Source organism: Lontra canadensis, unplaced genomic scaffold, assembly GCF_010015895.1.
Source record: "Lontra canadensis isolate GAN:19392208 unplaced genomic scaffold, GSC_riverotter_1.0 scaffold54, whole genome shotgun sequence".
In the NCBI taxonomy this organism is placed as follows: Eukaryota; Metazoa; Chordata; class Mammalia; order Carnivora; family Mustelidae; genus Lontra; species Lontra canadensis.
Genome location: NW_022631048.1, coordinates 11,499,919 through 11,525,471, shown reverse-complemented (window position 1 = coordinate 11,525,471; position 25,553 = coordinate 11,499,919). Strand labels below are relative to the sequence as shown.

Here is a 25,553-nt window from a genome sequence, read left to right as displayed (position 1 = left end):
GGAAGGGACAGGCAGCTCTTGGTTTCTTTTCTCTTTAAAGATTTTACGTTATCTCTGCACCCAACATGGGGCTCAAACTTACAACCCCATGATCCAGAGTCATGCACTCTACTGACAGCCAGCCAGACGCCCCAGCTTTCTCCCTCTTTAGGTTCAGCCCAACACTGTGGTTGATCCAGCTCCAAGCTCTGCCCCCATGTCTGAGAGACAGGTGAGGGGAGCCCTGCTCTGATCCTGTCACTCATCGTGTTCTGGAAGTTTCTACTGCTTCAGGTTGGAGGATTTGTGTCCTGGGTGTGCAGAGTCTCTGAGACACTGCTCTGTCCCAATCCTTCCTTCTTGTGTGTGACAGTACCTTTGGATGGCCTGTGGTCCCTGCCTGCTCCTACCTTTCTCCTCCCACGGGGAGACTGGAGGTGCCACCAAACCCTCACTCATCTGCCAGAGAGTTTGACCTGTTTTCTGCTGGTTCTGTTGCAATAGGGCAGTGCCTCGATCCAGCCGTTTTTTATAACTTGGCAGGATTTCCTCGGTTAGTGAGACAAGGGTCTCCTGGCTTGAAGAACTATCACTCCTTTGACATTCGCATGCTGCCTTCCAGAGCTTCTTGCTTCACCTCTGCACTGCCTCTGATCCCACTCCCCACTGTGTGGGACAGTACACTCTGCTCTGAGTTTCCGAGTGAGCTGGAGGCTGTCTTGGCAACACGTATACTCCACCAACACCAGTTTTCATCAGATGTTTCTGGTTCTCCGGGGAGGGCATTTATAACATCCACCAAGGGTAGGAACGAATGGGCTATGGACTGACTGTGTGGCCGACACCTGGTCACTAAGCTCACAAGGCTACTTTCCCTGTGTCCTCCGCTTAGCGATTACTTGCTTTCCTTCTCTCTGTTTTCACTCTTCTTATCATCGGCTTCTTCCATGGGGAAGACACAGAATGTCCCCAGTAGGCCATCAGATTGCTCATGGGTTTGAGGTCTGATGGAGCCCTTCTCTCTGTGGTGGGAGCTCATGGGGCCAGCAGCTCACGTGAGAGCAGGTGTCCTGGCCCATCTCCTACCTGCCTACCGAGGGCCCACGGTCTACCAAGATGCCCAGGTGATTTGTGAGTATGCTCTAGGCTTTCAAACACCACATTCCTCATACTGGGGGCTGGGAAGCCCAGATTTGGAGCAGTTCGATGTCTTACCCAATACAACACACCCACATCACGAGGGAGATGGTGGCCTTTGGTGTCTGTACAGAAAATGAAATCATGTTCCTTTTGCTTCCAGGTCCATGATCTTTTAGGCACAACTAAAATGTAATAATTAAAATCCCACAATTTACCAAAGTATGCACTACCAGATGGTGACCATTACACAGCTCTACACACCATCATGTTTGATTTGGCCCAGAAATGACAATGATAAATGTTTGTCTTTCTGTGGCACTAAAACCCAATTCAGGAATAACTGTTTCCTGCCCCCAAAATATCCACCAATTCCACTGTATTTTTATTATACCTAAAAATAAAACCTCTCCATTTTGTTCTCTATTTTAGAGCAACCCACTGCCCTTGAATCTGGCTTCCCGAGAGGATTTTGTATTATTTTGCCTTACCTTCAAAAGCATCAAACAATGTCAGATCCTCTTGAATCTGCAATTAGCTGGTATAACTATGAAGAAACCCCACCTTTTTTTAAAATTTATTCATTTATTTGAAAGAGAGTGCACAGGAGGGAAGGGTGGGGGGGGAGAGAGAATCTTAAGCAGACTCCACACTGGTCATGGAGCCCGATGCAGGGCTCGATCTCGAGACCCTGAGATCCTGACCTGAGCTGAAACCAAGAATCAGACGCTCAACCAACTGAGCCACCCAGGCGTCCCAAAACCCCAGTTTTTAATCACCTCAAGGATGCCCACACCCCAGGCAAAAGTGTACAGAATCAGTAAAGTCATTCTCGTCCTGATAAATACACACACACCACCCCCACGCTGAACCTTCCACATTAACATGTGATAACCGTGTTCTCTAAGGACTGGTGGGATTCCCAACCACGGACAAACAATACCCTGTCTGGAGAATATCCACGTTTGCCAGGACAGGTGGTGGTCCCCGGTCCCATTAGGTGTGTTGAAGCAAGTGGCTCCTTGGCCGTTTGGAGTCAGCTCCAAAAAGCAGGATGGATTTTAAACTTTTTATTTTTTCCAGAAGCTTTCATTCTTGGGGAAAGTAACTTTAAAACAGCACACTGTAGGAACATTGCCTTGAATTTAAACATGCAAACAAACCCTGTTCTGGTGGTCACAGTGTTCTGGAGAATTCCGAGTGAGGGGCGGACTCAGGCTCGTGATGTCGCCATGTCGGTCCCCTCGGCGTGCGAGCGCGCGCTTGACTTAACCCGGTTGACTCAACACTGAGTTTCCAGAAGCCGAGAGGCTTGTCGATCTCCAGGCCTCAGCAAGGATGTTCCTTTTCAAGGAATTTTGGGGAATTTCCTTGGGTAGTTGTACCCTTCATCGGTCGATGTGACCCAGTGTCCAAAAGAAAAAGAAAAGAAAAAGAAAAGAAAAAAAAAAAGAATATACACACACTTGGATGAACTCCTTGGCAGGTGCTTCACAGGTCCTGTAACTTACATACTCAGTTCTGTCAGACGTTGAGGATAGTTTTGAGTTTTGGAAACAGTGTCGGCTCATTTAAGTGTGACACAAAAGCCATTCAGGGTTCAAGAAAAAATTCCCGAGCCCTTTTGGCCAGCGGCGTGATGGCAGAGCTGAGCACGAGCCCCTGCTGTGTGGGGGCTCTCAGCCCGTCCAGAACCGCCGCCGTGGTGGGCCAGCCCTCAGCAGCCGCCTCCGTGACCCTCTGCAAAAGTAACGGGCTGTGACTGACGAGTTCTGGGAACTACATGGCATAGCTGGGGTCACAAAATGAGGCCACAGATAGAAAAGAGTGCCGGCTGGGGGTTCTGCCTTTCTTGGGGCCGAGGGTGGGAACCTAAGGTTTTCTAGGCTCTTTCTCTCTATTGGTGAGTTTAAAGCCTAAGAGAAGGCACTTCAAGTGCAGGAAGAGGAAAAGTGATGGGTGGGAACGGGCAGTTATCAAAGTCAACCAGGATCTTTCAAATAGAGGCGCCTCTGTGGGGTGTGGCTGGTAATGCGTGGTTTTGAGATACCTTCGAAATGCATGCATTTGCCACTAAAGTTTGCACTGGGCACCTGCTTTACAAAAGGAAAAACCAGCCTTTAGTACTTTACACCATTACTGCTTAGTAAAACATTGGTCTGGACGCCGTTATCCCAACACCACCATTGGACCCCATGAAGACCAACACACACGCAAACGCACGCACACACACGCATGCAAACACACACACACACACGCATGCATGCTATACCCATTTTGCTGAAAGATAAAAAACTTACATACTCATTCATCCACTGCTGTGAATTCTCTGTACATAAATAGTAAACCATAAGATTTCTTTCTACTGGCTTTCTCCGCTCCCTTTCTCCCACCCTTGGCCCCAAGGAAGGCAGAACCTTTGCATTTGAGAACGGATCAAGGCAAGGAAAGGGCAGATAGTTGGCTTCCTAGCCCTGGAATCGATGCTTCCAGAGCAGGGGACCCAGTGTTTCTGAGAGGTCTGGATGGCCACCTGTGTGTCTGCGGTCTGTCGTGGAGGGGGACAGTGACGACTTTCTGTGTACAGCAGGGATGCACACGGCTTGCCGATTTTCTCCCTTTCATGCCATTGTCTGTTTTTTCCCTTAGTGTGGAAATGTGTCAAATTTTCCAGCAGCTTCAGAACCCCCCAGAAGCCATCGTGATCCTGCAGAAAGTGACGGTGCTGGTTCTCCGTGTGTTCAGCATCTTTGCAGGTGGGCTGTGCATGTGCAAGGGCTGCATGTTGTCCCGTGCAGGCTTTCAGGGACCTGCTGTCCAAGGGATGGGAAGATTACCCCTGACTTTCTCTTAGAGGCCTGTGCGGCCTTCTTAGCCCCTGAGCTGGGCTTTGGTCTGCATCTTTGCTCCTGGCACGCGTGTCCTTGTCTCCCCAACCTGAACTCCAGCTGGACTCTGTGACTCAGAGCAGAGGGCAGCTCTTCTAGAAGGATGACCTCCCTCTTTCTCCGCCGTCAGGGATGCTGAGCAGACCTCTGTTAAACGCAACTGTAATGCCGTAGCTTCCACGCCTCCCTCTCCTAGAGTTGGTGCTGTTAGGCCTGAGGGTGCAGAGACAGTGGGTGCGGGGACAGTGGGTGCAGGGACAGTGGGTGCAGAGACAGTGGGTGCGGGGACAGTGGGTGCGGAGACAGTGGGTGCGGGGACAGTGGGTCCAGAGACAATGGGTGAGGAGACAGTGGGTGCGGGGACAGTGGGTACAGGGCAGTGGGTGTGGGGACAGGACCAGAGTCCAGGAGCGGAGGATCTGAGCCTCCCCTTCTGCAGGGCTGCACCTCCCCCTCCCCCAGGTGGCTGCCCAGGTAATCACTCTAAGGCAAAACCCAGCTCCATGCCCACAGGAAGGGGAATCAGCCCGCATGGGGTGGGGGCTTCAGGATCAAACAGGCTGAGCCCCGGTCCTGCCTGGAAGGTTCCTGCTGAGCCCTCTGGAGTGGGAGCCACGCTTGATTCAAAGCACAGGTAGGAGGAGGTACATAAAAGCAGACAGGGACCCAGGCTGTCTCCCTGGGCCTTGTGTGCTATGGGTGCCCCCTCCCCCCACACTTGGCCACCCCTCGCAATGCAAGCTGAGGATGAGAAATAGTAATTTAGGGACCAGCACAGGGATCGTTTAGGCTGAGAAACAGGGAAAGGGGATGTGTGCACACATGCATGCGTGTGCGTGTATGTGTGTGTGCGTGCGCGCGTGTGTGTGCCACAGAGGTGGGGACACATCTGCCGATGTAAATGAAACCCCAGCTGGCATGTAGATCTTTCTCCTTTTTTTAAAAAGAAAATCTCTACTCCTGATTCGAGATGCTGTGAACGATGGCAAAATTCTGTTGACTTACCAAGCGTTGAATATCTGAGCACACCCTAGGACAGGCCACACATGTTTTCATGCTCTGGTCAATCGCAAATCACACTTTTTTCCTGCGTCCCCAGTGCTCACCTGACATTGGGCCCAGCCGCCTTCAGACGCAGAATGATTCGGACATTTCTCAGTCAAGATGTAATGGCTGAAGTCTAATGTGATGACTTTTAAATGAATTTGATGTTCATTGTCAGCTGGGTTTATGTTTACTCCGCCATTCTGCAGTGCAGCCCCTAAAGGAAGGTTGCAGACTTGACATTAGGTTTCGTTGGTGACAGAATTAATTTTGGATTTGTCTGTTTCATTTCAAGAGAACTCAGGCATGCCTGGGTTTCCTTCAGACCGTCGTCCACTTTCCTTATTAAACCGTCATGCATTTCTGGAATAGGAGGGGACCGTGACAGGCGGGGACAGGTGTAAGCATCGGCCAGCGATGATTGGGGGTGGGGGGCCAGAAGGGGCGCTGGCTCTTGTCCTCTGACACAAAAGGAGTAGCACTCAGACCGGTGATGGTTACTCTTGGAAATGGAGTATTTTCAGGACCCAAGTCAAATTCGGTGTCATCATGAGGACAGCTGTCATTTTTGTCCTCCAGATCTGATACCTGAAATCTGTGAGGATATCTGCACGAGGGCACGGGGTGTGGCCTGGTAGGTTCCCTGAACCAGAGGACTTGTCTTCTTCGACCTTCTGGTGTCCCCAGTGGGTACACTGAGGCCCAGACAGTGGCGGTGGGTTGCCCGGGACTGGGAGTGAAGGAGTCAGGGCGTATGGTGGAGCAGCCTGTGGGACTGGGGAAGGCGGGGTGTGGTCTGGAGAGGGGGTGGGACTGCCAAGCCAGAGCGGGGCTCTGACGTGTCCCAGAGCCTGGAGGCGCCCCTGTAGGTGGGTGGGAGGAGCCAGGGCTTGGAGCTGGGTCTGCAGAAGCAGCTTGAGGCGCAGCAGGCGTGGACAGGAGTGTGGAGGGAGAGGCTCTTGCAGGCGTGTGGGTTCCCGGCCTCGAGGATGGTCCCTTCAAGGGTGTGCTAGAAGCAGGGGCAGATCTGACAGACCCACACATCCTCCCTGACCAACCTTCCAGCAACGCCAGGCCCCGGTCCCCACCTTCCCACTTCCTCGGTTTACCAGGAAAGCAGAGGGTGGACCCAGTCATTGCCTAAATCCATGTGGTCAGGGAGTCCCTTCCTGGAGCGTCTGGCCCTGTTAGGTCTGGGTGACATAGCTCCCGAACACGTTGTCCTGTCTTCTCCAAAGCAGAGGCTCCTTTTGTCCCCAGAGACAAATGCTGGTGCACTACATAGCACGTTGCACCTTTTGTTTGTGTTTTCATAGGAGATTGCTTAAGAGACACATTTTGCATTTTTTACTGTAAAGAGATCTGTTTTCAAAGTCAGAGCAATAGTGACATTGATGAGAAATTAAACCAATGAGGAGGGTTGCTTCTGAAAAGCATGACTTTGGGTGTATCCTGTGCAGTCGGCATTCTGTGTGCAGTTGACCCCTGTGTGACGTGGGCTTTGGGGCCGCCACCCCCTCGTGCAGTCAGAAATTCTTGTATAATTTCTGATGTGCCAAAACTTAACTACTAACAGCCTGCTGTTGACCGTATCCATAATATAGACAGTCAGTTAACACATGTTTTATATGTTCTATGTATTATAGACTCTATTCTTTTTAAAGTTTATTTACATAATCTCTACATTCAACGTGGGGCTTGAACTCGACCCTGAGATCAAGAGACCCAGATCCACTGAATGAACCAGCCAGACCCCACACCACCACCATACACTGTATTCTTACAGTAAAGTAAGCTAGAGAGAAGAAAGTGCTACTAAGAAAATTGCCAGAAGGAGAAACTGCATTTGCAGGCTGTCCTGTAAAAAATCCATGCATGTGGTAGACTCATGTGGCTCAAAACTGTGTTATTCAAGTGTCTTTAGGAGTTCAAAACAGTTTTTAAAAAATTACTTTGGAGAAACAATGTAATAATGTTAAGCAGAACTGGTTTTTTTTTTTTTTTTTTTTGCTAAGCTGAAAAAAAATTATTTTAAAGTTTTTGCTACTCCTGGCAATACATTTCATTTTGTATACAGCAAGACCGCAATGTTTACCAGGCATCTGCTAGCTGCAGAGGTGTGTGCTAGGAGCAGGCGGTGACCTGGGACAAGACTCGAGCAGAGGCCCTGGATGGGTGGGGGCAGCATGCATTTACCTGCTAGGGGTGTGGCAGGGCGGGCTCAGCGCTGGCAGGAGGCAGGTGTCCTGAGGCAGAGCTCTGAAAGACAGGGTCAGGAGAGGCTCTCTGGGCAGGGCAGGAGGTGCAGGTGGCTTTGGGGAGTGGGGAGGAGTCCTGGGAATGAGCAGGGATGGGGTGTGACTGGTGGCTGCACAAGGCTGTGGATACTGCCCCATGCTTTGAACAGATTCCTATTTTCAACACAAAATGAACAAATCTTTTCAAAATTGTGCAAAAAGGAAGACAGTTTTATTCGAACCCAAGTGAGGGCAGCTGCCCAGATACACAGTCTGCCCAAGGAAGAGGGTGCTCCCAGGAAGGAACTTGTGGTGTAGGTGTTACAGGATTTGTGTCATCTCAGTGCCCGTGGCTCTTGTTTGCTCTGCTTCGAAGAAGGAAGAGGTAGACCAGAGCAAGAGTGATGGGAAGCAAAGCACAGTTTACTGAGCAAGAGCATAGAGCTCCCGGAGAGGGAGGAGGGTTCTGAGAGGGTTGCCCCTGGAGTTTCTAAGTTTAGGGACTTTTATGAGCTCTTTTGGGGAACTTTCTTAAGCAATCAGGGCATGCTGAGTCGTGCCAACCCGGGCTTTGGTCACGTATCTGTCTATCTATTAGGTTCATGCCCACGTGCTGATGGTCTTTTTCTGCTGACATCTGTGGGCTAGGTCTTAACTGCCCCTCACCCGTGATACTGACAATGTTTTTGTGGTTGTCTTATTTTAGGATGTTTTGCAGAATTCATTTCTGCAAAGGCTGCAAAGCAGAATGTCAGTGTGGTCTTGTGTACACTGCAGAACAGATGCTAGTGCTGTTTGATCTCAGCTGTCCTGATTCCCTATTTCCTTGTTGCGGACCCTGGCCCTGATCACCTGACTATCCCACTCACTCCTAACCCAGGGTTGTATGTTTCTTATTACATCAGTTCCAAAGCATCATGAGGAAGGATGTTCCGGAAAATTACAAACTCAACCTTCAGCTATTAGTATGTGCAAGGTTGTAAGATTTGGAAGTATGGGTACCTAGGGAGATTTTTACTCATATCTTTAGTCTGAAATGTTTCTTTTTGGTCATTTGCTAAGGAAGCAGGTGTACCATGTGTGCCAGGGCAGAAATAGAGCCCCCTCTTTGAGGTCTGGTGAAGTCCTCCGTGAAGTCGCTCGGACCTTGGTGAACGTTGATGTACAGCTTCCCTGGGAGCCTGGGAGCAGGGCTCACCAGTGGGAAAGGTTGGGAATTTCCTTTGTCATTAGAACCAGCCATGTCCCATTAGGAGGAGCCCTGTGACTCAGAGGTGAAGATGAATTGGGGGTTGGGCAGGGAATGGAGAGCCGTGGGAGGTGTTAGGAGCAGGTGGAGAGATGGGCTGGGAGGTGTGAAGTAGGGGACAGTTGTGGGGAGGGCCTCAAACTGACCATGTGAGTAATGCACCCCTCAAGCTGAGGCACCTTGGGGAATCAAAGACGGCACTGGTCACAGCTACTCCCAGGCCATTAAGGAAGCCAGGGCCATCCTGGGCAGACCTGGTGAACGAGGTCCCTTCCCAAAGGGCTACGAAAGGACGCGCCAGCGTGGGGAGGTGGAAGGTATTAATTTCTGTACATTCAGTTACTCCCAGAAAAACACCAAATTCCAGGAACTCAAAACCACAGCTTCCCTTTCATATTCTGAAAGTGGATTTTGAGGATTTAAGAAATATTCATGAATTTGTCATCCTTTTGGGTCTTTCAGAAATGACTTGGGGAGAGCCCTTCACTGGGGAGAAGACCGTTTACCAATGATGTGTCCGTGTGCTTCCTCCGACAGAAAACCCTTCCTTGACCAAGGACATGCTGTGTGCTGCTCTGAGCTGCAAGCAGGGTGGGATGCGGCGGCTGATCATACCTGCTCTCCAGGGGGCCGCCCTGATGCATGACCACTACCAGGTTTGTCTTCTGCTACCGTCTTCCTCGTGCCTGGCCACGCGAGGCAGTCTGCTCACACCCAGCGTGCTGGCTGTGTCCCTGTAACCACACAGCTGTGTTGGCTTGGCCACTCCAGAGGTTAGCCCATGGCCCTCCTCCCCTGGCTTCTGCCGAGTGAAACCGGCATGTTCCGTGTTCAGGACTCCAGCAAGCAGGTTCTTAGCCTCAACGTCGTTGATAAGCCAATGATAAGGACATCTATGAGAGTAAGTTGTGTGCAAAATGAAGGTTCGTCAATATCTAATTATTTTAGTGCGGTTTAAAAAAAAGATTTTATTTATTTGAGAGAGAGAGCAAGTACAAGCAGGGGAAGCAGCAGGGGGAGAGGGAGAAGCAGGCTCCCTGCTGAGCAGGGAGCCAGACGTGGGGCTCGATCCCAGGACCCTGAGACCATGACCTGTGCCGAAGGCAGACGCCCAGCTGACTGAGCCGCCCCGGTGTCCTGTGGGGGTTTTGCTGCTGACCGGGTCCTTGAGCTGGCTCCCACCTCCTGCTCCTGTGCAGTGGGAGCACCTTACACGCCGCCGTTCCTCTCTAACCAATTCTGTGTTCACGGATGTCGCCTTGGTGGCTCGAGCGAGGTCACGGTGACACCATTTATACCATGGAAATTGGCAAATTCTACAAATAAGATCTTTCTCCCCCGAGAGCTAGTTATTAAACACTGACCAGCCCACCGTGGGTTTTGACTTAGCACACACGGGTGAGCACCGAGAGCCCTTTGCCGTATGGGGACCAGCCTCAAGGCTTCCTTTTATGGGCTTGGATAGGAGCCCAGTGAGCAGCCACGTGGGGCCTTGAGCTGGAGCTGGGCCCACAGTCGTGCCTTTTGCCCACGGCCGGCTCCCTTCCCCTGGGAGCCAAGGCCATGGGGCCCACTGGCAGACCTGACCTGCTGGGGAAGGGTAGAGGACAGCGATGTCAGTCTGGCGACAGACTGAGCACCTTCCTTTCTAGAAGCGCCTGACCTGGATGTCGTTAGTGGCTTTTGTGTTCCAGCAACGCCACCTGAACACGTGTCTGGGGAAGGCTGCATGGTCCCAGCAGGCCGGGAGAAGGGTGCTGTGGAAGGAGGTGGGAGGTGGTCAGGCTACGCCCCTGGACACTGTGCGGGGAGAATGTGAGCGGGTGGTCCCTGTATCGGACTTGGGAAGAGTCGTGACCCAGCACTCTTCCCTCAGGACACTGATTTATGAGACCATCCAAATCTTATCTCCGGGTTGCGCAGATCTCTGTCCTGTATTAAACGTAGACCCATAAAAAAACCAGACAGACACCTCTTGAGTGCCGAGTGGTGTTTGCAGTCATACAGGAAGGCGAGCACGCCCGCTTTCAAAGCTGCCTCGAAGGCTCCCTTCGTGCTTCCAATTCCTAGTGGCTGTCAACAGCTTGGGCTGCCAACAGTTAGGTCCGTCTGGAGAGCAAGCAGGAGTTCCTGTGTTTGATGACAAAAATAGGACTGGGCTGATCTCAGGGTGCGAAGCCTCTAGGACGGCTCAAGGTTTTCCAGAGTGCGAGGCTTTTAGAAACAGAAATGCTCCCAGGCTCCGGGGTGTGAAGTGCTTGGTGCCCCGCAGGGGTGAGCCAAAGGCACAGCTATTTTTAGTTTTCCGGCATCTGACAGAACGTTCTGACAGAGGGTTGCATCGGTGCCAACGAGGCATCGCACCGGAAGAGAGTGCCCTGGCACTTAGTGGTGGAAGACAGCGGCAGGGAGCTAAACAGAGATCAGAAAAAAATTACGTTAAATTAAGATGCGCGTGCCCAGTGAGTCGAGATGTGGAGCATGTGGCTGAAACCCAGGTTGGGTGTCCAACCCTCTCCCCAAGTCTAGCCCTTTGGACCCACCTGTGGCCTGCATTGCCTCTGCAAAGCATGCTGGGTGCACCTCCCTGACCAGTTCCTATAGACCTCCGGTGGTCAGACCCTGACTTGTGCACTTGGTGGCCTGATCCTGTCCCCAAAGTCCAGCCTTGTGGATGTCAGCCTCAGTCTTTGCACCCGACACTCCTTGCACGGAGCCCAGAGCGTTTGTGACAAAGGAAGCCAGAACTCACCTTCCAGTGTCCTTGCTGCTGGGACGGGACGTCCACTGTCCTTCTCCACAACCCCACGTATTTCAAACTTATTGTGTTGCTAAAATTAAGAATAAATCCATAGTGGGAATATTAAAAATGAGTAGAATTACATGAAACTGGCATAAAATTACTGAATTCTGAACTAAAGGCTCTTTTCTAGGCATGAAGGCATTTTGGGGCAGAGCCCCGGGGCAGTGGGCTTCATTCATCCTCTGTTCTCAGAAGGGAGTTGTACCCCTCGTTCTGACCCAGGGGAACCCGTGCACCTGTGTGCTAGGCAAAGGGTCCTCCACAGGGGGGAATATTGACTCGGGACCGGGTGTCCCCCCACCCTCCTTGTCCAATGGCTGTCTGTTGGCAGGCGTCCTCCCCGGGTTGCAAGCCTCTGGGAGGCGGGTGATGAATGAATGGATGATTGGATGGACAGCTCTGTAGGATTTCTGTTCAAGTTTCACCACCCCCCCCCAATGACTGGGAAAATGTGAACTTGGAAAGGGACCCATAATCCTGGGCAAGTTAGTGGGTGGGTATCCGGTGTGTGGTGGTCTGCTGGCTGGGTGGGCTCCCCCGTGACACAGTTCCAAGGTGCTGCTGGTGGCGTGAGTCTGGGTGCCCCGGTCCTGTGTCACTGCCCCCCGTGAGGGCTCCCCTGTTACCCTGGGAACTCCTGGGTCCCCAGGCGGGTTCTGCTCGGCTGTGTCCGGTGACTCCAGGGCTGAGGTACTGTTCAGTATCTTCCACGGTTCACTTTCCTTGGGAATTCGATGTCTTAGGTCTCTCTGACCAGCGAAATGATTCATGGTTTCGTTTGTAAGAGAAACTGATGGTGGTTTTGAGGGAAATTTTTACGCGTTGTGTTGAGCAGAAATACTACATAAGGGTAGACTTACATTTGATTCCTTTCTCGCCTTCATTGGCAGAAGCTGGGGCCGCGCTTCCGCCCTCAGGAAGAGTTGGGGGATGTCAAAAAAATAAGATGACATAACAAAATTCTGGCGATGTGGCTCAGTTCTGTGCAGCAGAATTTCTGTGTCCAGGGAAGGCACTGGGAAGCGTGTCTGTACACACGCCGACACATGGGCTGCTTTTCCAGCTCTTTTCAATTTTATGTTACTGTTCATCACTCGATTTTACATGCGATGAATGTTTTGCATTTTATAGGTATTTTATATAGGTATTACTCTATTTTGTGTGTGTGTGTGTGTGAGAGAGAGAGAAACGATTGGTATTTCATAAGGTTGAATCATGCTTCAAAGAAGATGCTAAGACAGGGGCGCCTGGGGGAGGCTCAGTGGGTTAAGCGTCTACCTTCAGCTTAGGTCATGATCTCAGAGTCCTGGGAGGGAGCCCCGCATTGGGCTCTCTGCTCAGTGGGGACCCTGCTTCTCCTTCTCTCTCTGCCCCTCCCCCCTGCTTTTGCTCTCTCTTTCTCAAAAAAGAAAAGAGGATGCTAAGGTAGCCAAGGACCCTTAGAATTGGGCCTAGACCGGGGGTCTCACTGTGCTCCTCACCGAGGGGTGGCAGGGACCTTCAGGGCAGGGGAGACCCAGGTCTTCCCCACGGTTTCTATGGACAGCCACACACGATTTCTTCTCAGGAGTGAGCTCTGTGGCTGGGAATGCTGCAAAGGTTCAGTTTTCAAACCAGGAATGAATGAACTCTGGTCGCCAGCTGGACGGTGCTCCTTCTCTGGCAGGCCTTGGAGAGCACGCCACCCCGCCTGGACCGTGCGAGGCCGAGCCAGGACTAAGAGGCGGGATATCCTGGCGTCCAGCCAAGGGCTCCTTCTGCTGCTCTGCAAGGGGCAGGCACTATTAGACCTGCTGGGATGTCCTCAGTCTCCAACACTATGTTTGCCCAGGCGGAGGAGGCGAGCAGAATGCTTGCATCGTACGGAGTCCTCGGGGTGGGCTCGGGGGCACACATTTACCCAGAAACCAGGCACGAGCCTCCATGAACAAGTGTGTGTATTTCTAACTGGATCTCTGCTGTTTTCTAGGAAATGCAGAAGATGTGGTCCTCACCCCCTCAGCTCAATTGTGAAGGTCTCAGCAGGAATCTTTCTAGCTCCTTGGAAAGCCTCAGGAACAGCCTGGAGCACGCCGCCGACCGGGACTGTGAATGCCGGCCGCTGCCGGACCTGGCTCTGCAGCGTGTGCGCACGTACGTATGTCCCGGGACCCCCTGCCCGCCCCCGTGTTTTCCTTCATAAGAAAGTTGTCTTGAGTTTCTGAATTTCAGTTTGTCCATCTTGGACCATGATGGGTGCCACATACAGTGTCTAGACAGCAGCAGAGTTTTCCACGGCTGGAAGATTTCAGTGGTGAAATATACGGGGGCATTCATGGGCGGGCTCGCTTTACTGATGAGCAAGATGTGAGATCCAAGATCTGACGCTGTAATACGGTGTTCAGTGTGTTTTGTCAGAGCGGGCAAAGATTCTTCAAATTCCCTTCTTATTGGGTTAATTGTGTCCTGTGTCCTCCATGTGCAAACCAGTGGAAGAGGAGATCACACACTCTGTATTCTGCAAAAAGACTTAGGCACAGAAAGAAGGGTCGTCGACTCCGTAATATCCCAACTTCTCACGCATTCCCTGATCTAGTCTCTCCATTCTCTCCACATTTATGAGAAGCCACTTACACTTCTTCATCCTCCCAACTCATCTGGCCTGGCCAGGGCCCCAAGGACACCGTGCTGGGATCGTGACAGTCATGGGCATCCCTGTGTGGAGGGCGTCAGGAGATGTGGTGTGTCTGATTGTCTGAAGAACGTTCTGGAAATGTTGATGTTATCCGGCTCATCTCCTGGGAACGGAGGCCGGATTGTTCACTCCAACCTTGTTTCTGGTGTTTACCTTCCCTACGTTCACTTTGATTTTCTGCCGTTTTAGGTTGGCCCAAAGCCTTGAGAAGACCTGGTTGTCCGGGAATCCCATGCTGACTCTTAGCAATTTCACAGTGACGGGGGGTAAGATATGTGTCCTTCAGCTCGGCTCAGTTACGAAGGAAGCGTGCTTTCTCCCACAAGTATGTTACTGAAGTAGAATGTACAAAGGGAAGGTTGCACTGTATGTGACAAAGTATTCAGAACTTGGCTGCTCTCATGTATTTGGGGTTAAGAAGGAAAGTTCTGGAATCCTGCGTCCCAAAAAGAAGCTTTTGTGTCATCCTGTCCCTGCATCCCTGGACAAGCCATGCGGTGTCTGTATGTCTCTGCTTTCCGTCTGCTCTATCTGTACAACTCATAGCACCAATATGCCACTTGAGAAGAGTTCTGGAAGCTCCTTATGTGATCCTCCTCCTGGTTAAAAAAAAAAAAAAGTAGGATAAGGAAACAACATAGAATGAGTCTTTCCAGGAGCCGGTTACTTCCCTATGAAAAAGGTCTTTGTAGAGTAAATCCTAAAATACACAAATCTTAGAGTGGTCAGGAGAGCAGGAAAGACCACACACCCTGGGTCTGTTTTATTTCGGTGTGAATGACCTCAGCTCCTCTAGGGTAGGGGACATGATGTCCTCCAGCGTGTGCTTTGGACCGGACGATCCTTGCCAGGGTTTAGCATGGATTTGTGTTTTCACAGTCAATATTAGCCACATGTTTATGATTACAGGATTTCCTTTTGATGATTTTTCAGATGTAAAAGTCAAAGATTTGGTGCAGAACATCTCCAAGCTAACCCACGAGCTTCAGTCTTCCATCCACATCTCCAACGAGACTATCCACAGCCTTCTAGAAGCCAGCATCTCCCGTTCACAGGTGTGGAGCCGATGCGCCTCTGTCCGTCCCCCCATCCCATCCCCTGCCGTCCCGGGGCCAGCCTGGCGCTGTGGTCTCTTGTCCCCTCCTCTCCCATCCTGTGCCGAGGGGCTAGCCACAGGCAGGTAGGACATGGGAGGGCAAGCCAGGAGTGAGAGGGTGTCTCTCTTGCATCAGAAACTTGGGATCTTTAATTTCATAACATTGTCTTATTAGGGTTAGAAAGGGTAAAATTGGCGATGATATTTATTCCCGTTATTTCTAGCCTTGATGCACGACACCCCCCGGAGGGTCCTGCTTGTTTAGGTAGGGGTTGCAGAATTCTCAAAAATATGTGAAAACAGAAACTCATAGAAAGCTCTAAACGTCAGCCGTGCTTGTCTTTAAGTCAAGAATACCCGTGTGCCGTCTGTGTGCAGAGGGGGTGGCTTATCACACAAGCAGGTAGGCGATGAGCTGTGTCCTGTCCACGATGGCCAGGACACAGGGTCAGCACATGGAGAGGGGAGGGGAGGCACGTGTGCTGGCTGGTGGTGGGTGCGGTTTGTGCACAGAGGTGGGGAGAGTGAATCCATGCCCCCCGCAGCTGGTATCACCGGATCCTTGGCTGTTGGTGAGATAGCTTTCCAAGCACTTCTAGTTGGCATCTATTCTCTCCACTGAGAACCTTCCGGAAGCAGTAACCATGAAGATGGCTCCCAAGTGGATGTTTTTTATTGACAATCTGTGGGGCCCCAGTAGACACTTAATTTCCTGTTGATTTTGGTTAACCAGGGCCCCGTGCAAGCTCTGGCAGGCAGATCAGTTATGGGCACACCTCACTTTAGTGCGCGTGGCAGACCCTCACAGATTTTAGGTTTCTGGCACCCCTGCATCGAGCAAGTCTATCTGTGCCAGAGTTTCAGCAGCATCTGCTCACATCACGTTTCTGTCGCATTTTGGTCATTCTTGTGATGACCTTTTTCATCATTATCGTGTTTGTTACCAAGACCTGGGAGCCGTGGTTGGGATTCGCCGAAAGCTCAGACGGCAGTTAGCGGTTTTGAGCAATAAAGCATTTTTTTAACCCAGAAATGTACTTTTTAAAGACACCGTGCTATTGCACACTTAGACTACAGCACAGAGCAAACCTATGTTTTACGTGTACCGGGAAACCAAAAAATTCATTTGATTCTCATTATCGTGATACTCGCCGTATTGGAGCGATCTGGGACTGAACCACAGGATCCCAAAGGTGCACATAGTGTTCAGCATTAACTGCATCAATAAAGACATCAGTAAGAAGCCGGGAACCCCGACTTCAGATTATAGTATCACCAAGTTATTTATGGTGAGTCACACAGTGTCTGTCTTCAAGGAAAAATCCTGCCGGTGGTTACTGAGCACCACATACAGATTGGGGGTTGGGGGGTTGGGGATAAGGTGGGTGCAGAGAACACGTCCTTGTACGTAAGCAGTGATTAGATTTGGTTTGAAATCTTCAGTTACTGGAACTTCTAGTGGGGGCGGGGAGTCCCTCCTGGGGTCCCTTGCCAAGCTTATAGGACTTGGGCTTCGGCTCAACGATTAAATATTTTTTAATTGCAGTGTAGCTGACCTGTAATATGAAGTTCTGCGTGTCGAGCACGGCAGGTCAGCAGTCACACGCATTACGAGACACTCGTCCCGACACGTCTGTCACGGTGTCATTAATTGTATCCTCTAGGCTGTACTTTTCATCCCCGAGTTATTCCTCTTGTAACTGGACGTTTGTACTGTGATCTTAATCCCTGTCACGCGGTTTGCCCATCTCTCCACCCATCTCCCCCTTGCAAATGAACAAACAAGAGGAGACCCCAGAAAAGAGAGGAACTTACTCCTAAATACAGAGGAGGAAAGGTGGGCTCAGCTCTGGGGATGGCGGCCGCCGGAGGCAGCAGGTGGCCAGCAGGTGTCACTGGCGCTCTATCCTGGAAGGGGCTGGGCTCACTGGCCCCAGCTGCTTTGCATTCCCACGTCTCCCACACTGTGGTCCCTTGAAGAGCTGGGCCAGTGGGTAACTGGGAGGTTGCGTGGCTCTTGCAAGCCTGCATTTCTGCCCTTCAACGAGATAACGAAGCTATCTGCTTTGCTCTCGAAACGTATCCATGGACCCACCTATGTCTACAAGGTCCTAGGGAAGGAATTCATGTTCAGGGAGGGGACTGCACTGTGGGGTCTGGTTTTTTCTGGACCGCCAGGCTGACGGCAGCACTGTGTTTTTGGTGGTAAGCTCAACGGCTTCCTCTCTGGGCTTGTCTATCCTACTTACCGTCAGTTTGCGAATCTGTCACATGGGCAGACTGCCAGAACCCGCATTCGTTTGTTCATTCATGGAAAAGCTCTCTTTCCACGAGGGGTTCTTTCTCAAGTGCTAAGGGAGCAAATGTTCCAGAACCTTCTATGGCAGTGGCACACAAAGACATAAATGTGCTGTATGGGGAAGACCCCATGTGCAGGTGACACGTCAGCGGTGGAGACGGGTTACGCAGGGGCTCAGGCAGCCATGACCAGAAGCCACGGGCTGTGAAGAGCCACATGGAGGAGGCCCAGGCTTGGACACCCAGGGCACAGGGCTGGAGGCAGGGAGGCAGGGAGACTGGAGGCACTGCCACTGATCTCAGGCCTCGGTTCTGGCTCTGGGTGCCTCGGGAAGTTCCCTCCCCGGCGGTGCTGCATTCTTCACCATGAAACCAGAATCACAGACCCGGGCATGTGGCGTCCACCTCGCCCACCTGTGTCCTGGGCAGCCCCTCCACCTGCCCTATGAGAGAGCAGGCATTTCATGCTGCGATGCCCTGTCATGGGCCTTAGATCAGCGGTCACTTCCTTCTCTGGATTTGGCCACATTTTGATTCTTTAAAATTGCAACGAGGTCTGAGTCAGGACCCAGGAAGACTGGGAGTCTGTCTCCTATCCCGTTATTTTCTTCTCCAGACAATGGAGTGTATCAGCACCAGCTGGGAAGACGGGCGCTGTCCATGGTCCTGAGCGGGTTCGTTCCTCCTTTGGGGGTTCTTGTGGAGGAAGGGGGGAGGGGGCCCCCAGACAGCCCTCATTGGGAAGGTGTTCTGAGACTTTCTCTTATTTCGCTTGGGCAGAGAGGCGTGCACCTCTCGTTTGAGGCTGGTTCTGTGGGCGTCATGAGCAGCTGGCCAGTGTGGTTTGGGAGCAGAGAGATTCCAGATGGGGATTTACCCAACAGCTCACATCCCATTTGTTGCAGCACATGGAGTTTGTCTCCTGAAAAGCTGCAAAACATTGTTCTTGGTGTGGCTCCCTCTGGGGTAGACAGCAGGTAAAATCGGCTTTTTCCAGCAACCACCCGCTGCAGGCCCCAGCTCCACCCCAGAGAGAAGACAATAATTACTGTGTGAGTGGTGTTGACGGTCTCTGGCCCACATGGAGGATTCTGGTCAGGCGTCCCCTGGAAGACATGGCCAGCTCTGTGGGGCATGTGATCCTGGAAGCTAAGTTTCCCCCAGTTCCTGCAAGGGAACCCATCTCTGGGCTTCATCCTGGATGTGTGGTCCTTTTAATCCAGATCTCTCTGCCTCTCTGCCACCTCTGAAAGCAGAACCGTCCCTCACTGCTCCCAAGGGGGTGCATCTCTCCCTGCTCGCACCAATGCAAATAGCTTTGAACCTGTTTTATAGGATTTGCGCTGATCTCTGCCCAAGTACCTCTTGCTAGTTGCAGTCAATTATTCCTCACTTCCGCGAATCTTTCATCCTGGCTCGACTTGGCAAAGTGTCACGCATCTCTCTCAGCCTTGCTAGTCCCCAAGGAGGGGAGCACACCGTGTGTGTGTTCGTTCAAGTCAGGAGTCTGCACAGTCAAGTGCAGAGGGTTGGCTGTGGTCTGGGAAGGTGCAGGAGCCCCTGCTTGTAAGTTTGTCTCTTAAATCAGCCACTGCATGTAACCTGGGTCCTGGCAACGTCCTAGCCTTTGGTTGTCCTAGTGTGCTGTCTGAAGGAGAGACTTTGGTATCAACGTGGCTCGTTGACGGTGGCTCCCCCAACGTGGTTTGTGGCCATTGCCACTCTCTCCAAGAGCTTGTGCATGACCCACAGTCAGGATTGGTCCAGGCACCTACTCTGCTATGTGCTGCCAATTCCTAGGATCCACTTTAAGAAATAAAGCTGAGGTTGGGACACCCCGGTGGCTCAGTCAGGTATGCATCTGACTCTTGATTTTGGCTCAAGTGATGGTCTCAGGGTCATGAGGTCAAGCCCCGTGTCAGGCTCTGTGCTGTCCCATACTCCCACTCTCTCTCTCTCAAAAATAAAAGAAAGAAAACTAAGGTAGATTTCATTTCATCCATGACTTTCTTTTTTCTTTCTTTCTTTCTTTCTTTCTTTCTTTCTTTCTTTCTTTCTTTCTTTCTTTCTTTCTTTTTAAAAAGATTTTATTTATTTATTTGACAGAGAGAGACACAGAGAGAGAAGGAACACAAGCAGGGGGAGCAGGAGAGGGAGAAGCAGACTCCCTGCTGAGCAGAGAGCCCAATGCTGAGCTCCATCTTGGGACCCTGGGATCATGACCTGAGCCGAAGGCAGATGCTTAACAACTGAGCCACCCAGATGCCCCCTCCATGACATCCTAAAAACTGTAGATAGTAGCCCCGTTATCTTGTCTGGAGCCTGGAGAGGAGAAAATGTTCTGGAAATGGAGACAGAGAGCCAGGTGGGAGCTGTGACCCCCACCACCCCCCACCCCCGGTCCCGACCAGCTGCGAAGCCGGGATCTACCTCAGTGGATAAGGAGGGCTGTGACTGCTGTCCCAGGGGTCAGCCTGCAGCTCAGTGTGGGCAGAGGGGGCCTTGTAGACACAGGGAGAGCCACGGTCAGCACCCAGGTGCCCTTGGCCTTCCTCTGGAGCCCTTCCTTCTGGTCTGCTGTCCTTCCTGACAGGTCCTCATAGTTCCCTCCTGCCCCTGATGCTGGTGCTTGTCTGTGCTTGGAGCTCATCATGGTGGGAGCAGATCTGAGAGCCCAATGGGACATGGGGGGTGGAGAGCCCTATGGCTCCTCTCTGCTGGTGTTGGGTGGAGTGCTTCCCCTCTGCTCTCATCTTGCTTAATCTCTCGACACCACTGAGACATGGCTGACTTGTTTTCCCTGTTCCCAGTCCTTCTGCATCACTGGCCATGTTTCCCACCTGGTCATAATTAGGCAGAGAGTGGCCATCCATTTCCATGCTTCCTTGCACCTCTGTGTTGCAAACCGTCAGCTGCACAGAGTAGGGGCCATCCCCGAGACACACCAGGTTCTCACTGCAGGGAGCTGCCCTCCTGGACCCCAAACACAGATGTGTGAGCCAAGTGTCAACACCTTGGCCTCCCTGTTTCTGATTGGTGGTCGTATCAGCCTAAGTGAAGCCACAGGTCACAGAAGCATGGTTCGCTTGGATGAGGACTCACCCATGGCATCTCCAACCTGACAAGACGGAGTGTTATTTCTGTTTCTTTCCTCCCTACCTGTTTCCACCTGCTTCAGGTGGCTTCCATGCTGGAAAAATGGATGTGGTGAAATTCAGGAAGGATGAAGAATAAGGTTTGGAAGACGACAGAGGAGTGGAGGCAGATATGCTTAGATATGACTTGCTCACACGGTGTGCCCTCAGTTTCCATATGATGGGGCGGGACCCTCGCTTTTGGTTTAAATAGGTGTACACAAGTTTTTAAGACATGTTTTTGCCCTGGGACAAGTTTTAGGAGAGGTATTGACCGTGACCCTCCCTGGGGGTCACTGGGTGATGCTCTAGATGGCAGCTGAGACCAGGCTGCGGAGCAAATGCAGATGAGCTGTCATTGCCGGTCCTGGTTGGTGCTCACTCAAAGGCAGGGACGAGCCTCTGGAGCTGTGGGCTTGGGTGGATCCCGTTTCAAGGAAAATTTCGTAGAGAAGCCCACTTCATGGAACCAACCAAAGACAGGCTGCCCCAGTCAAAGCAAACGTTGGATGTTTGGACTCCACCCATCACGCCCATCCCCTCACCGCCCTGGCGTGTACCCGGCCCCGCTCCAAGGCAACTGCATTCCACCCCCAGGAGAACACATTTGAAAACAGTGGCATTAAGAAAATCTTCCCCAAGGTGTGTCTGCACCCGACACGTCCCATATGGAAAAGGGTTTCTTGGTTAATTAGGTGTGAAAACACTAAATATATCTCTCACAAAGATTCAAAAGGTACATTAGCACAAGAGAGTGTCCTAGCCATTTGTGATGGTTGGTTTTGTATGTCAGGTTGGTTAGCTGTGGCACCCAGATTTTTGGTCAAACTCCAGTCTCACTGTTGCTGTGAGGTAATTTTGGAGGAGATTAACATTTATATCAGTAGATGGTTGCACAAAGACCACGATGCCGGTGGGCCTCGTCCAATCAGTTGAAGGCTGTAAGCGAAAAGACTTTAGGTCCCCAAGCAGGGAGGGAGTTCTGCCTTCAGACTCCAAACTGCAGTTCCTCCCTGGGTCTCCAGCCTGCTGGCCCACCCTGAGGATTTTGGACTTGCACCTGCACAATCACTCCAGCCAGTTCCTTAAAATATCCATAAATGCGCACCTTATCAGCTTTGACCAATAGACCTGATTAATACCGTCTTCTATTTCTTAATGGCTTTCCTGCACCCTCCTTGGTGTTATAGGAAGGCATCTGGTGATTCCTGTGTGCTCGGGAGGCTCCTAATAAAAACAGTAGCTTCAGTTCCCAAAGGGTCTTGCTGGTCTGGACGGTTCACACCAGTGATAAGCATCACAGTGTAGACAGACATTGGAGGTGCAGTTGTGAAATTTTGCTTTGTCCATTTTGATGGTCATTAGCTGAAAGCCACACACAAATGGAGATGTGCCCCAGATCCCTTCCCTGTGGCATGTAACGGTCGTACTGGATGTCCCCATCCCTCCTCTGAGTGGGCGCACTTTTTCTTTTTGAAAACGGTAACAAGCGTGGAGAACTGGTCTTCATTTCGGTTGTGGAAGAGAATAGTTTCACACTGACAGCTGAAAAGTGAAGGTTGAGACCTCATGTCGGGGGGAAGAGTCAGAGGCTGTGTGTGGGGCCCACAGGGTTGAGGGTGGAGGGTCCTGTGGTCCTGCTCCCACGTCCTCAGAAAGGGCAGATCTCTTAAAAATTGGAGAATTATGTGCACATTTTTAGAAATGTTTCCACTAGGAATGTTAGGAACCGCACAGAGGCTTGGATTCCATGTGTTTTTATGGGTAAACCCTCAGCCCGTTGGGAAAACGTGCTTTCGGGGTGGGGGTCCCTCACTGAGGAAGCTCTGTGCTGGGGGCCACAGGTGCCAGCTGGAGTCATCTCTGATCCTCCCGCTTCCACGCAGGTGCTCTCAGGGGCCCTCATGGTGGCCCTGTCCGGGAGGTGTGATGCGGACACTCTCCGGCTGCTGCTGAAGCTTCCCGAGGCCCGAGGGTCCTGGGCTGCAGCGGAGGAGCTGTGTGGCCTGCCCGGGCCCCACGTGTATGCTCTGATCGTGTCCATGAGTCAGAACCTGAATCTGCGCAATGTCATTTACAAAGTAAGGGGGTGACTGTGGGGGGCGGCCTGACTGTGGCCGTGTGCCATCTGCAGAGGGGCGGTGGGGAGGGGCGGGCAGGTGCCTTAGCCAACTTCCCCGTCTCATGTGTGCTGACTCTGGGGTGGGGTTTGGAATCTGGGGGTGCTGAGGAGACCTTCCAGGGGGTCCCTGGGATCAGGCCTGTGGGGACACTTGGCACAGCATTGCTGGCTGTCAGTGTGGTCAGCACAGGAGAACTCACTAGGAGAAGCCCTCCTAACTTCAGGACTGGGTTCCCCTCCTCCTTAAGAACCCTTTCTGGGGTACCTCTGGGGAAGCTGGGTTCCTCGGGCCATGACCCCTCCCCTCGGAGTCAGGAGCTGCTCCCACCCCTCCTTGGCCGTGGCTTCTCTGCCCCATTGTGTCCTGAGACCCACAGCCTCTGTCTTGTGAGGGTTACATGTCCGCCTGTGCCAGGACCTGTCCAGGAGAAGGTGTGCTGGTGGGAGGGAACACGGGCCAGGCTCTGGTCACTTTGGGAACCAGCTCATTACCTGCCCCACACACTCCTGCACGCAGTGGGATGAGGGTGAGAAGGGTCTGACAAATCCAAAGATGACAATGTGTGCTAGAGAGAGTTGACCATGGACAGTGAGCATGGCTGCCCTGGGACACCCCTGATTAACCCCCACTGACCGCCCGTGTGGATGGTGAGCACAGCTGACCTGGGGACACCCCCGATTACTCCCCCATTGACCGCTGTCTGGGCTCTACCTCTTCTAGAAGTTCCTCATCTGTCCTCCGCTGTTCGGGTCTTAGTTATGCTCTCAGAGACTTAGCTCTTACCCTTGGGGACCAGTCTTGTTCCCTGTTACTCCCTGGGGTGGATTCGTCGACATCTGGTCTAATCAGAGATGCCACAGGTGCTGCCAATCCGGCAAGGGTGCTCTGGGTGCCTCCGACCTGGGAGAAGAGCTTTGGGGTCAGGAAAAGGAGAGGTTTGCCAACCCGACCCTCTTTCCTCTGTGGTCTCCCTCCCATGGTTAAGTATTGGGTTATACACACACATACCCATTCTGAGCACAAGTGCTAACTTTCAGATCCAGTACCCCCTCCCAAATCCCCACGCATCCCCTGGGACACGGACGCAGCCCAACAGCGAGCCAGGGTTTTAGTGCCATTCTGTTATGCATGCAGAACCCCCACCCCCGCCCCCAGTGAAATTAGTGCTTCCAAATAAGTCCTCTGTGGAGGGGCATGAGGACGACATGTGGGTTGGGGTCAGTCTCCCAGATGGAAGCAGAAGGACACCACCACTCATCACACCTGCTATGATGCATCGGGAGCCTTCCAGGAGCACGGCTGTAGGAAAGTCGATGGACAGCATACTCCTGGAGATGGTGCAGCGGCCCCAAAACTGCAGGGCGAGTGGCATTGACACTGGGGTCCCAGGTCTACCCACTTTATGTTGCCCTGATGGTGAATCCGGGAGCCACTTGCAGAACACGGCTTGCCGTGCGGGTCTGTGGGTTCCTCTGTCTGTCAGCACTGTGGTCCCTTCCCGGTCATCCCCACCATGCATGTGGTGCGCTGGGCACCCCTCCTGGGGCGCGGGCTCCATGAGAAAGGCGAGCAGAGACAGACACAGAGCCCGCACCCGTGTCCGCTGCCCGCATGTTGACTGATCGTGCAGTGGCATCCTTATTTGCAGAGCCCAGCAGGGAAGAGAGAGCTGTGATCTTGGGGCCTGCAGGTCAGCCACAGAGCCGACGGCTAAGTGGCAGGTACAGGACGCTAAGGAGCAGGAATAAGAAGTTGTGACAGTCAGGGCCTCAGCCTGAGTCCAAAAGCCCAAAAATTCAGCATACAGATGAGCATAGAGAGAGGAGGCTCGCCGTGACTCCTCCCTTCTTGTGGGAAGAGGCAGTGTCTGCTCATTGGTCCATGTACCCAGCAGATTCTGAGCCATCATACCGCCCATGCTGTCCTGCTGCTGTACCTAAGGGATGGGACCGGCACGTATCCCCGCCCACGAGGAATCTATGGCCCAGAACAGACAAGACGTGACCAATAAGTAAAGCACTTAGCAGGTCAGGGTCACAGCACATGTAGGTTTCAAGGGCACTGCTGTTTCTAAAGTCCCAGGTTAAATGACCGGCCCCATCCTTCTGACTGTGAGACTCCTGGATGTCCTGGGATCTCCCAGCCCCTGTCCCTTTGTCCACAAAGTGAACATTAGCATGGCCCAGAGGGATGAGAAGGGTCAATGGCAATGGTTCACAGCGGGTAAATGGAAATCATTTCCCATATAAGAATTGTTTTGTTTTGACCTCTTAACTGTTCACTTTAGGCACTTCCAACATAAAGAGAAATATTTTGAAAATGATTTGAATTTTTAACGACAGAGTATGTCTATCCCTGCTGTACGTTTGCACAGTGTGGGTGCTCTGTGTGCCAAAATGCTGAGTGAGGGGTGCTCTGATACCGGGAACTTTTATATGGCATGAAGTTGTCTCAAGAGAGAAGAAAATCACATAACCAGGTTTTCACGGCTCAAGCAATGCTCATGAGAGTCTGAAGTCCGATGGTGATTTCTTGTGCTGTGTTTCTTCCTTTGAGACTCTGATGCCCTCGGAAGCCCACGACACACTCAGCTCCCTGTTGAATGTGGTCTCCAGGCTCAACCACTTGCTTGCCAAAGCCGGCCACGTTCTGGAATACCTCCCCGAATTTCTCCACTCGTATAAGATCACCACCTTGCTGGACATGCCCGACTTCCAACAGGTGTGTGTTTGCTCTTGGTCCCTGGGGAAAAGTTCAGGGTTGCTGTGTCTTGGTGTTTGCTGCTTTTGTCTGTATTTCTCTTTCTTCTAATGTCTAAAGTCTGCGTGTGGGAACAAAATATAGGAAAAGGACTACCTTCTCTGGTCTGGTGGCAACAGGACGGCAGTAAG

The 25,553-nt window shown here is 52.0% G+C and overlaps 1 protein-coding gene across 1 annotated transcript in view; it reads left to right on the top strand.

The window, feature by feature from the left end:
- Nucleotides 1–25,553, top strand: part of ABCA13 (ATP binding cassette subfamily A member 13) — a 298,434-nt gene that overhangs the window by 49,352 nt on the left and 223,529 nt on the right. Inside the window, exons 16-22 of the mRNA XM_032874934.1 lie at nucleotides 3,766–3,872; nucleotides 9,072–9,190; nucleotides 13,307–13,470; nucleotides 14,201–14,277; nucleotides 14,945–15,066; nucleotides 22,426–22,620; nucleotides 25,219–25,383. Of these exons, the coding sequence (XP_032730825.1) occupies nucleotides 3,766–3,872; nucleotides 9,072–9,190; nucleotides 13,307–13,470; nucleotides 14,201–14,277; nucleotides 14,945–15,066; nucleotides 22,426–22,620; nucleotides 25,219–25,383 (949 nt within the window). The remainder of the gene's footprint in view (nucleotides 1–3,765; nucleotides 3,873–9,071; nucleotides 9,191–13,306; nucleotides 13,471–14,200; nucleotides 14,278–14,944; nucleotides 15,067–22,425; nucleotides 22,621–25,218; nucleotides 25,384–25,553) is intronic.